At 38.7% G+C, this 12,297-nt stretch overlaps 2 protein-coding genes across 7 annotated transcripts in view; one reads left to right on the top strand and one right to left on the bottom strand.

The window, feature by feature from the left end:
* The window catches only part of CHLSN (cholesin), a 141,327-nt gene that overhangs the window by 11,699 nt on the left and 117,331 nt on the right, over positions 1-12,297 (top strand). The gene's annotated exons all lie outside the window — the stretch shown is intronic.
* GPER1 (G protein-coupled estrogen receptor 1) lies at positions 7,303-8,588 on the bottom strand. The gene has a single exon (XM_083474908.1). It carries the CDS (start codon positions 8,453-8,455, stop codon positions 7,385-7,387), a length of 1,071 nt encoding a protein of 356 aa, XP_083331034.1. The 5' UTR covers positions 8,456-8,588; the 3' UTR covers positions 7,303-7,384.

Below are 12,297 nucleotides of genomic sequence, written 5' to 3' on the forward strand. Positions count from 1 at the left end.
AATGAAGGCGCCAGGCAAACCTTCCTGGGGAGAGCATTCCATAAATGGGGAGCCACTGCAGAAAAAGGCCTGTTCCCGTGTTGCTGGCCTCCAGACCTCACTTGGAGGAGGCATACGAAGAAGGGCCTCAGAGGATGAACAGAGTCCAGGGCAGTTTATATGGGGAGAGGCTGTCCTTGAGGTACTGTGGTCCTGAGCCTTTTAAGGCTTTATCGGTCAAAACCAGCATTTTGAATTGGGTCTGGAAGCTAATTGGCAGCCAGTGCAGTTGGGCCAGGATCGGTGTAAAACGATCAAAAGTCTGGAAATCAAGCCTTGTGAGGAACAGTTGAAAGAACTGGGTATGTTCAGCCTGGTAAAAAGAAGACTGAAATGAGATATAATAGCCATCTTTGCATATCTGATGGGCAGTCACATGGAGGATGGAGCAAGCGTTTTCTCTCTGCTAGGGAAGGTAGACCCGAACCAGTGGATTCAAATTACAGGAAATAAGATTCCAACTTAACATCAGGAAGAACTTTCTGACAGTAAGAGATGTTTAGCAGTGGAATTGACTTCTTCAGAAGGTGGTGGAATCTCCTTCCTTGGAGGTTTTTAAGCAGACGTTGGATGGCCATCAGTCATGGATGCTTTAGCTGAGATTCCTGCATTGCAGGGGGTTGGACTAGATGACGCTCGTTTCCCTTCCAAGTATACAACTCTATGATAATAATAGCAGAAATTCCACAAGCCCCACTCTCACATTCTTGGAGTATCAGACAATTTTTGATCAGTGACAATACAGTGGTGCCTCGCAAGACGAAAAGAATCCGTTCTGTGATTCTCTTCGTCTAGCGGTTTTTTCGTCTTGCGAAGCAAGCCCATTGACGGATTAGCGGATTAGCGCTATTAGCACTATTAGCGGCTTCTAGCGGCTTCTCGGCTTATCGGATCAGCTGATAAGCGGCTTAGTGGCTTAGAAAAGGGGGGGGGGAACCTGCAGGAACCTCGCAAGACATTTTCGTCTTGCGAAGCAAGCCCATAGGAGATTCGTTTTGCGAAGCACCTCCAAAACAGAAAACTCTTTCGTCTAGCGAGTTTTCCGTCTTGCGAGGCATTCGTCTTGCAGGGCACCACTGTATTTGATTGGTTGGTTGATAAGCATGCCAACCCTAGCTGCTTTTAAATCTATTCCTACATTTCTTACAAGGGGAGATCCATTTTAAGAGGGGGAGAGAGATGAATGTATAAGGGATCTGGAAAGGAAAAAGCTATTTTTTACAGTCTTGATAATAAAAACTCCTATGAAATATGATAGCATAAAAAATAAATGTGACCGTGGTTTAAAAATCTGGGATTTTGAGGAGAAGCATTGTATTGGCACTCCTGAACTATGGTTCATATTATCATCCCAAATAACACTATAGAATTCACCAGAATTGCTTGTAGTAAGTCAGAACAGCCCCTAAGAGCTAATAAGATGAAACTGTGCTGTCTCAGTTCTTCTGAACAAAACAGAGCTGGCAGCTTCCTCTGTTGCCACCTAGGATAGCTGGCTCAGCAGACTGATGTTTATTCTTAGCCTCTAGCATTGCTGTATCCCTAGGTGAGGAAAGGAGAAACTATAGTGAAGTGTAAAATAAAGGGTTGAACTGTTTATCGTATATGTTTGATCCTTGTATTACTGTTTAAATGGGAACACATTTAGAATCAGTCTAAATTTAGATGAGTGGAGAGTATATATAGTTCAGGGACAGAGCATCTGCTTTACATGGACATCATCTTATGTTCAATTCTTGACATCTCTAGTTGAAGATTCTCAGGTATTAAACCATACTGGATAGCTGGGCCAATTGTTATATGTTCTTAATCCCAAGGCCAGTATCTTCCATGTTGAAATGCATCTGAGGTCATAAATGATATGATTGAAACCCTGCTGGCATTGTAACTTGAGAGCTCAGTCTTACACCCATTTAGCATACCTGTGAAATGGAAACAAAATAAAAAAAAATTTTGTTTCGACTACGGCAGACCAACACGGCTACCTACCTGTAAGTGTGAAATGGAGAAGTTGTTGCTTCATAGTTTATACTTGCTACACTGAAGACAAAGCTAGACCTATTATTATTCTCACAAATACTTTCACTATAGCAGGCAACAGAAGTTACCAGCTGATATTCAGTCAGTGGATGCATTGGAGAACATGTCAGCCTGACTGCAAAATTAATGCATACTTTTTACCTTCCAGTAAAAAGATGTTGTTTATCCGCGTTTGCAGAGGCCATTACCCATTTATACAGATTTCATTGATTTGGCTGCAGGCTTTTAACACTCTGAGAGGTCACCTTAGATGCTATATAGAACATTGCCTCTGGCATCTATTGTTGGCTGCTTATTGGCTCCACAAACAGTGCCCTTTGATTTTATTATTATACTGGGGAAATTTCCTTAATTAGTTCTGCTTCAGAGTGAAAACTGTATATAACTGTTGGTTGTCCTCATGGATAAGTGTTCAAAAACTAGCAGCTTCATTTAGCTGGTCTCTTGACATACATTCTGAATGTTTCTACTTCTGTGTTGCTTTCAAGTGGCATCAAATGTCATTGCATGCTTGTTTTGTTGCTTGAGTGCCAAAAGGCTGACTTTGAATGACATCCCACATACCAGACTTTCCACAACTTCAGGCATCTTTTTGCACAGATATTTTCTCATGGGCTACTTCCCTTGCTGTTCTTCCAAGTTGCAGACATAGCTTTGCTACCTCGTTCACAACCGTGTAGTATCTTTGCATTAGCAAAAGCAGTTGTGTTGTGTATAAGTGAGTTTTTAATATTGTTGGAACTTGGTTTCACTGTAAAATTATTGTGTTCTTGTTACCCTCTGTTGACCAACACACTCTGTTCTGACGACTTTCAAGTGTTCCACAAACAGCTATAACTGTGGGTGGGAGAAGAGAGCATGCTGTTGTTTTAACTTTTACTCCTCATAATACTGGAAAGATTCCAGGCAAAATCAGCTAAATACATCATTTTTTCAGCAACTGTACAGATGCTTATGACTTTCCCACAAAAAATCAAAGGTTGCCTTATACTTTATAAGAAAAGAAGCAGCAACACTTAGCTTTCATATCTTGACCTGTTCTTATCCAGCTGGGTCAGGTCTAGTTATTGGACTGAATAAGCCTTGGTTGCCCTGATAAATTACCTTTCTATCAGAAGATGGACAAACGATTGCAACCTTGTTATACTTTCTTGATCTGTCACCATCTTTTGATACCATTATCCTTCATATCGTCCTGAACTGATGGGGGCACTATTTTACAGTAGTTCTGGTCCTATTGTCATATTTGATTTCAGAGAATAGAATTAGGTAATGATCTCTTGACCCCCTGGCAGTTATGCTGTGGGGCACCGCACCAGAAGGTACCATTTTGCCTCCAGTGCTATTTAACATCTACATGAAACTTCCAGATTATTATATTTTTCATTTAAAAAGTTGTAACTAAAAAAAATTACAACTGTAATTTAAAACATACAGAAGGTTAAAATTGCAATAAAATAGACTAAAATGCATTGAAACTTCTACAAAATTTCTAAACATTTGTGTAGGCTTGTCTAAATAAGAATGTCTTCAGCAGGCCTCAAAGACTGCAATGCACTCCATGTGGAGCTGTCCTGGAGATTGACCCAGAAGCTGCAGCTAGGGCAAAATTTAACAGCTTAGTGGCTCTCTGGGGTAGCATATCAGCATCATATTATGCCCTTGCTGAAATAATTGTACCGGTTGCTACTTAGGTCCCAAGCCAAGTTCAAGGTGCTGGCTTTGGTGTTCAGAGTTTGCTTGAGACATGACAAGGATACTGTTTCATTGCTTATATATACATCACATCACTGCATTATTTAGAAGAGGTACAGGTACCATATTATTAGGAGGTCCTTTCTGAACCATATTGCAACCAAGTCTTTAAGTGTGACAGCACCTACTTTTTGGAACTCCTTCATGCTTCATATCAGACAGACACTGTCTTTAATGTATTTTCTGTGCCTGTTGAATACTTTCTTCTTTCCATAAGCCTACTAAGTGGACATGGAGTGTTTGAGACCCATCGGCTACCCTCACCTGGTTTAGCTGGCCAGTCAAAACCATTGCCGGGTTGTCGCTGCTGTTGCATGCTGACAGTTTCTAGGAGCCACAGGTGAGAGCTGATTGCAGGATGGGGACCAAAGGTGGAGAAACTACCCCAGAAGGAGCACAATGTGTTCCGTACCAGAGGTATTACCCTCTCCTAACACTCCATACACCCCATAGTAATCATCTAGTTTACTACTCAGAATTATAGCTGCTTGGTAACTTTGATAATGCTGCCTGGATCAGCTGCAAGTGACTTTGATCTCCTGTGTGTATCATGTATGCGCATGTGAGACTGTGGAGTGACCACACCTGCTGCTGATATGCAGCTCCTGGACCCCAACATGTTAGTCTCCTTGAATTACTGGCTCCATGGGAAGCTTCATAAATTTAGGTTTTTTTTAAAAAATGAAAGTACATCTTGGAAATTTGTAGTGAAACTTTTTGCTTTTTTGTTAGCTATGTGCCGCAGCCCTAGTCAGGATCTAAGTCTTCCTGTCCTGTGAGATCTTTGTGGAGGTCATAATATAGCACAGTTCTGGAGGGTACAGAGCCCTTCATAGAGTATATATCCTAGAAGGGATTGAAAGTCAATCACATGGGCAAGATAATCTTCTGAAGCTCCGAAATGCAATCAGAATTTAGTTCCACGCCTAGCCTGTAATCAAGGGTATGATCAGCAGAACAGGCAGACCCCCTCCAATAATAGGAACGTTACCTAGTTTAGTGCAGCATCTCTGTGATTATCTTAACATTGCTTGAAAAGGAACTAGAGCATGCTAAACCTGGATGTACAAGAATGTTGTTTTTCCACACTCCAAAGTAGCTCTCCAATACTTTCTCCATGTTGCTTTCCAAAGCTCTCAAGACCTTGCAGCCTGTTAGTGACAAGCATGAGGAGGTTGAAGTCTAGGGAGCTAAGCCCAAAGGAGGCAGTCAAGGGTCAGCCAAGGTCCACTTTTCCCTTAAACTCAAATTTCTTTTCCCGTAGAGTGGTCAAAAGGGAGTGATTCAAGTCCAGTAAGAAGCAAACTTTTCTCCATCCTGGCAGGAAATGATGAAATCATTATAGTATGCAAATTGTCTTTACAAATAGATGTTAATATCCATATAGGAAATTATTCTGTCTCTCTAATTCTGACTGTCCAGTCTCTGAGCCAGTTTTGATGCTAGCTCTCCTTGTTCATGTGTACCTCCTCCCCTCCTTGCATATAGAGTGCAATTTCTAAATTTGGCGGTGCCTTATTTATTGGCAGTGCCATCTTTCCGTGATACCATGATGAAAGATTTTAGATAAGAGAATTAGGGAGAATCTGCAGTAAATTGCAATTCATGAGATATATTCTATATTACCAATGGCACGGGTGGCGCTGTGGGTTAAACCACAGAGCCTAGGACTTGCCGATCAGAAGGTCGGTGGTTCAAATCCCCGCAACAGGGTGAGCTCCCGTTGCTCGGTCCCTACTCCTGCCAACCTAGCAGTTCGAAAGCACGGCAAAGTGGAAGTAGATAAATAGGTACCGCTCCGGCGGGAAGGTAAATGGCTTTTCCGTGTACTGCTCTGGTTCGCCAGAAGCAACTTAGTCATGCTGGCCACATGACCCGGAAGCTGTACCCCGGCTCCCTCGGCCAATAAAGCGAGATGAGCACCGCAATCCCAGAGTCGGCCACGACTGGACCTAATGGTCAGGGGTCCCTTTACCTTTACCTTACAAATAATATTTGTTATTTTCAAGGTATTGTACAGTAAATAAAATTAAAGGAAGGTGAAAGTGAAATAAAAGCCAATTCTGTATTCTGGAAAAAAAGTTGATTCGAGTTAGTGGATATTGCAATACCCAATAGCAGTGTATTTCCCTACCCTGTAAGAAGAAGGTGGTCCTCATTCAGGGCTCCAAGTTGCTTGGACCAAAAGATGTGTAGTGGTATTTGACATCTGGGAGAGTTTCAGGAGAAGAAAAGTGAAACAAAACACCTTCCCACATGGCCTTTCTTTGCTACCCTATAAAGCAGTAGACAGCTCAAGGTGATCTTAAGCATTTAATTGCTGTATAATGCAGGAGGTGTTCTGAAGAGTGGAACTCGAAAATGTGTTCATTTTCCTTTTCTTGGAAACATTCCTATATAGTGCAGGAAGAGAAATATTTTCTGCTTTAAACTGATGGCACGCATACCCTTCCAGAATAACATTTTGTGTCTCAGCTCACTCACAGTCTGTCCTGGTTCTTTTAGAACTTTTCCTTTGTCTCCTGAGGTGGAGGTGAAATCTACCCATAGGGGAAAAGCCATAGGATTTAGCACAATGGGGGTTATGCATCATTTGCCCCCACAACTAAAGCATAGTGAATACACAGGAACTCCTATCTTTCATGTTAAATGTGGTCATGGAAATTTCATCTTCAGGTAACAGGATGAGTAATAGAATATTTCTTATTTCTGTAGGCACAGCTGTCGTCCACATTCCATGAGTTAAGGAAGTTCACAAACCTTTGAGCCATTTTCAATTGTTTTTTTAAATACCGTTCTTTCCTGCTGCAAACTTACATAGTTCTGTATAACTGGAGAAGTCCCTTGAGTATGTACCATTACCTTAGTTTTGGGTGGCCCTGTTTCACTTACAAGCTGATAAGCACTCAACTGCCTGAGTCCACTATTAAAGGGGAAGATTCTTGGTGATTCAGGGGATTTGGAAGTAATAAAAGCCTAATAGCTAACTGTAATAATTAAAAAACAACAACCCAGAAAGAGAGGTCCATTGTAAATCTAGATTGAATTTCTATTTTCTTAATAGTTTGTGCAACAGTATGTGTCTATTAATATACAGTACCATGCTTTCTACGCTGTAGCTGTTTTCTTCACCAGGTTTGCAAGCTGATATTCTTGGAAGGAAAATCAACAACTCTCTATATCTGTGACTGCATCTCTGTATCAATATGTTCTATTGAATTTCCCTATTCTTACTGCAGTTTTACTATTTTGTTCAGGGCATCTAACATAAGGCAGGAAAAATAACATTATTTGAGAAGTATATTATAGTTAAGTTCTTCCTTAGACAGTTTTCTGCTACCTTATTGTTCACAAGTATGCAAATACAGCTGGCCCCCCATGAGCCTTTTATTAGTTTCTAACCTTAATGAAATGCAGATTTGAGTAATGTGTAATCTTTTACATATCAGCATAAAAATAGTACAAATCTTTGTGCATAGGACAAAGTATATGATTTTTCTATTAGCATTGTGATCAAGTTCCATTATGGTACCTTTAAATACAGGCTAAATTAAACTTCTGATTGCTCGTTGCTATCAGGAATAACAGATTTCAGGGTAGCATGACAAAACCGGTTTAAAACAGAGACTTTGGTTTTCTGTTCAATATACAATTTCAGTTTCTCTCTGAAAGTTTCACCTAGGAAGCTGTAGATAAGAGGATTCAAACAGCTGTTTGAGAAGGCTGCAAGGTTCACAATGTGTCCGGTTAAGGGATAGTTGTGTCTGAAAGACTGGTCCCTTGATGAGGTTTGCTCTGTCTTTTGAAGAAGTTGCACACTTATGAAGACATTTTCAGGAAGCCAGCAGATGAAGAAGACAAGGACAACAGCAAAAATCATACGAAGAGCTTTCTGTCTGCGTATCCGCAAACTTCTGTGCTTGTGGGCTCTTATCAAGACTCTTACAATTAACGAATAACAAAGGCCTATAATAGCAAAAGGGATGATAAACCCTAAGGTTATTTCTAGCCACTGAATTTCTTCTACATCTGCAAAGCAAAAGGAAACCTCCCCAGCATGTTGCAAATGTACAGCTGTGAAGGGCACTAGTGCTGCCGAGATAGATGCCAACCAGATGAGGCCACAGCTTAATCTGGCATGTTCCATGGTGCGAAATAAGTTGGACTTCATTACTTTTGCTAGTGCTATGTATCTGTCAAAACTCATCCATGTTAGGAAGAATATGCTGCTATACATGTTGATTTGAAGGAACAATGACATAAAAGTACAAATTATTGTGATATCGTAATACTTTTCATCAAGATTAAAAACTTCGATGAGAGAGTCAGCCACCAAAATGAGATCTGCTACTGCAAGGTTTATGAAATATAAGTCTGGAATAGTCATCTTTTCACGAAAACTTATGTTCACCACTAAAATAAGAATGTTTCCCACGAAGCCAATAGGAAAAAGGAATATTGTGTAAAGGCATGATAAGAAAAGACCTATAATGTATTGCTGGTGTTCTGATTTATCCGAGAGGCTGACAGTTTTGTTTTCATTGCATAGATATGATCCATTTCGTTCAAAATATGTGCTGTTACAAAGTACTTGAGATGTGGATGCTGTGAAAATTTCCATGGTATGCGCCTCTCTTGGGTATATCGCTTAGAACTTCAGTACCAAAGTGTTTAAATTGTTGGTAAATCCAAAGAGATCTGTAGAAGTCATATTTTGTATTCTGCAAAGGCAGAATCAGTTTAGGTCAAGACTTGCAGAATTTCTACAGTACCTTAAGAAAAGTGGTAAGCAAGAATCAATTGATATGTTCTATAACACAGGAACTTTTGTATGGTAATGATGATTTCAGGTGTATACATATTTCTTCTATTGTAATCTTGCTTACAATTTGAAAGATGCTGAATCATAATAGTTCTGTTTACTTCAGTTTAGCAACTAATGAATCTTGTTTGACCTGCAATTAATAAAAAAGAAAATAATTAATCTCCTTCCTGAAAAAATGAAAGAGTTCATTGTTTATTAACATGAATGGCCTTAACATCTGTTCATGTATATCCATGATGCTGTCTTTGTGAATTTAGTTAGATGAACCACAAATATATGAATATACATGTTCAGTGTAAATGTTTTTGGGATCATTTTAGGATCTATATAGTGGCAATGAGCAAAACATCTTTTTGGCATTGCTCTTATGAGAAAAGGATAAAAATCAGGAATAAAGCCAGTTTTGGAAGAAATAAAAGATCAACTTTCTGTTGTATCATGTTCTTTGTTTTCATAGATAATTATAGAAATCTTAACATATAACCCCCACAGCACATGCTTTGGCTGCAAAACTGATAGCTAGATTCTTACTCTATTTTTCTCACAGAGGCTTAAAAAAAGAGAGGCTCTTATAGGTCTGCACATTTTAATTGCTTTTCAGTTGTATAACAGAAGTCTTTGGGGAAAGAATATTTATTTCTTAAGCAGTTACCTTTTCTATCTATGTTGTTGAATGATTTGTGAAATTATAAGGAAATAAAATTAAAGCTGATTACCACAGATGATTAAAATCTTGAACTGGATTATGTAAACCTTGTTGCCAAAAAGCCATGAGCAGCTAAGATTCTTACAGCATTTTAAGTATATGGAAGTGGAAACACATGTAAATAAGATGTAAACTCTGTTTGGCCTAAATATCTCTGACCTAATTTTTGAGCCAGATTGAAATATTACATACATTTGATTATTGAGACCTATCAGCCTAACCTCTTCCAGCGCAGTTGGTAGTAGAATGCTGTGTGCATCTCTGGTTGCCTGATCTGAAAAAAAGCTATTGAGGGGATGGTGAAGACAATAACTGGTTTAGAATCCCTATGAAAATAGACTAAAGATAAGCTATTTTTAGTATAGAAGGTGGAGGATCAAGGTGGCAGTGGCAACATGATACAGTTTTATAACATGAAAAGTGTAACCAGAATACCTTTCCAAATTGTTCTCTCCATCCGATTAAATTGATTGACATTAATAAGTGTTTATTCTTACAAAATTTGTTACCACAAGCTGTGGTGATGGTCACCATCTTAGATGTCTATAGAAAATAACTGGAAGGATACATTTATTAATAGTGATTAGCCATAATAGTTTAAAATAAAAAGCCCAAGTTTTGAGGTTGTATACGTCATGAGTACCAGATCCTGGGAAGATGCATCAGAGAGATACTTATTTCCCTCTTGCTCAGCTTTTGAATATCCAGAAGTAGTCAGTTGCTATTGGAGACCAAATACATGCCTACCCAGAAGTGAGTTGAATTCAGTGGAACTTACTCCCAAGTAAATGTTCGTTGGTTTGCAGCCTTAGCCTGGTCTTAGTCTTAATTTTTACAATTTTATATGAAGGCATGTATAAAGTCGTTTCAAGGAGTTTGTCATGTTTATTTCCAGAAAGAAAATTTATTTTCACTTGTCCAAAATAAAATACTGTGTTGTTGAATTACCATGAGGCTTGTAACAACATCTTTTTAGATTAGTTACTTTTTGGAAAAAAATGCATAATCTTGTAAAAAAAATAATTTTAGTAGATAGTAGAGGGTTTAAGAATAACTCAGCTATTTTTTAATTTGCCAATCTTTATAATTATTGTTTCTGCAAGGTAGAATAAATCACTTTTATACATCACTAAAAAGCAGGCTAATGTAAATATTGAAGGGAAAACTATATTTTAAATAGTAGTGCATCAGTGGCATTCTGATAATGCTCTGGGTTCTGCAAGAAATCTAAACGATTTCAACAGCATTCATTATTTTAAATTGTTCTTTCCATCATGTGTTTTTAGGATTCATTTTACCTTACACTAATGTGTATTCATAGGTTTTAACTGGTCTTGAGCTGGTTTCCTCCTAACCACTGGTTGGCTAATTTATGTTTAATCACATCACTATCACCACCACCAATTATAAAAATTAGTGCTATTCAGATTATTCTGGATTGAATTGAAAGCAGTAGTGTATTGGTACAGTTAATTTAGAACTGAATAAACACCTGCATTTTTAAAAGATTGTTTAAGATACTTAAATGCTTTATAGCAACAAATCCAGGTCTTCCTGCAAGTCTTACCACTATAACAAAGCTTTATAGATTCTTGTAGTTTCTACAGTTTTTGTTGAGCTGACATCATTTAAAGGCTAAAATTAACTCTGTTTCTGCTGGTTTATTTCTCTTTGCCAGTTCAATTTGTAAATTTTTAAAAAAACAAAACAACATGTTGAGAGACGTGGGATGTTTGCCTATTTTCATCCCTCTTTTGCTTTTGGGATCCTACTTCAAATACAAAAATAAACTCAGATGCCAGTACACTGAGCACCATTTCACAGATTCAGCTAGAAGAAGCACCTTCAGCATATACCACTGCTTGGCTGTACAAGCATATAGCAAATGCAATTAAAAGAAAAACAGAACTCAAAAGTGAAGAATGATTCTTTAACACATGCTTTAATAACTAGAGTAAGATATTCCTTGGCTGTACAAGCGTATAGCAAATGCAATTAAAAGAAAAACATTAAAACTCAAAGTGAAGACTGATTCTTTAACACATGCATTAATAACTAGAATGAGATACTCCTACCCTCTTTCATGAGTCCTGTTTTCCCTTCTTAATCGCTTGCATATTTCGGTCAGCTCAAGAGGTATTCCCATTGTGATGTATTGCATTGTGGTGTTCATCATCGCTATCATTTTCCTGCAACAAACTTAGCTGTACCATACATTCAATGTGTCGGTGCTGCTTCTAAATCGTGATGCAGCAGGTGGAGGCTTGGGCTTCATCTGCTGCTGAAGGAAGCTTGTTGATAACTGCACAAACACCACCTGGCGGCTGCTAGAATTGCTCTGCTGACTGTGGGAAAAGAAGTCTTGAACAGCTACGTTAAATCCTGTTTTCTCAGTGGAAGGGACAAGACTATAGTGCATGTCCTCAGCAGACTTTTTACTCGGTGTGTGTTTGTGTGTGTGAGAGAGGGGAAGAATAAAATACTCATTCCTTTCTTAAGCAGCAGCACCCAATGCCTCATTCAAACTACTTTTGAATGTTTTGAAGCAGGGATATTACACCAGGTTGGAGTGGGTAAATCTTGTTTAAAGAGGGAAAGCTCAAAATTCCACTTGGCATGCCTCCCAAACCCATGGCAGCTTATTGGATCCTGGCCACAGTTGGGCATGCTGAATTAGAAAACTTAAAATAGAGGAAAAAATTGGGATTTCTGCGGGTCGTAAATGACTTATATTATATTAAAATAGTGCTTAAAAAGCACAGTATACTTGTAAGAAGTTCAGCTTTCTGAGAATTTTTTCATTTTAGAAAACAAAAAAACTTTCTAGTTCTTACAGTTGTGAAACTATGCTTGAAAGTTCTGCTGCATGAAGTTGCCATACCAACACCTACCCTAAGTGTACTTCAGTAATACCATTGTACATCTGGGTACA

The sequence above is a fragment of the Podarcis liolepis genome (assembly GCF_965112155.1).
Source record: "Podarcis liolepis genome assembly, chromosome: 14".
Taxonomy (NCBI): Eukaryota; Metazoa; Chordata; class Lepidosauria; order Squamata; family Lacertidae; genus Podarcis; species Podarcis liolepis.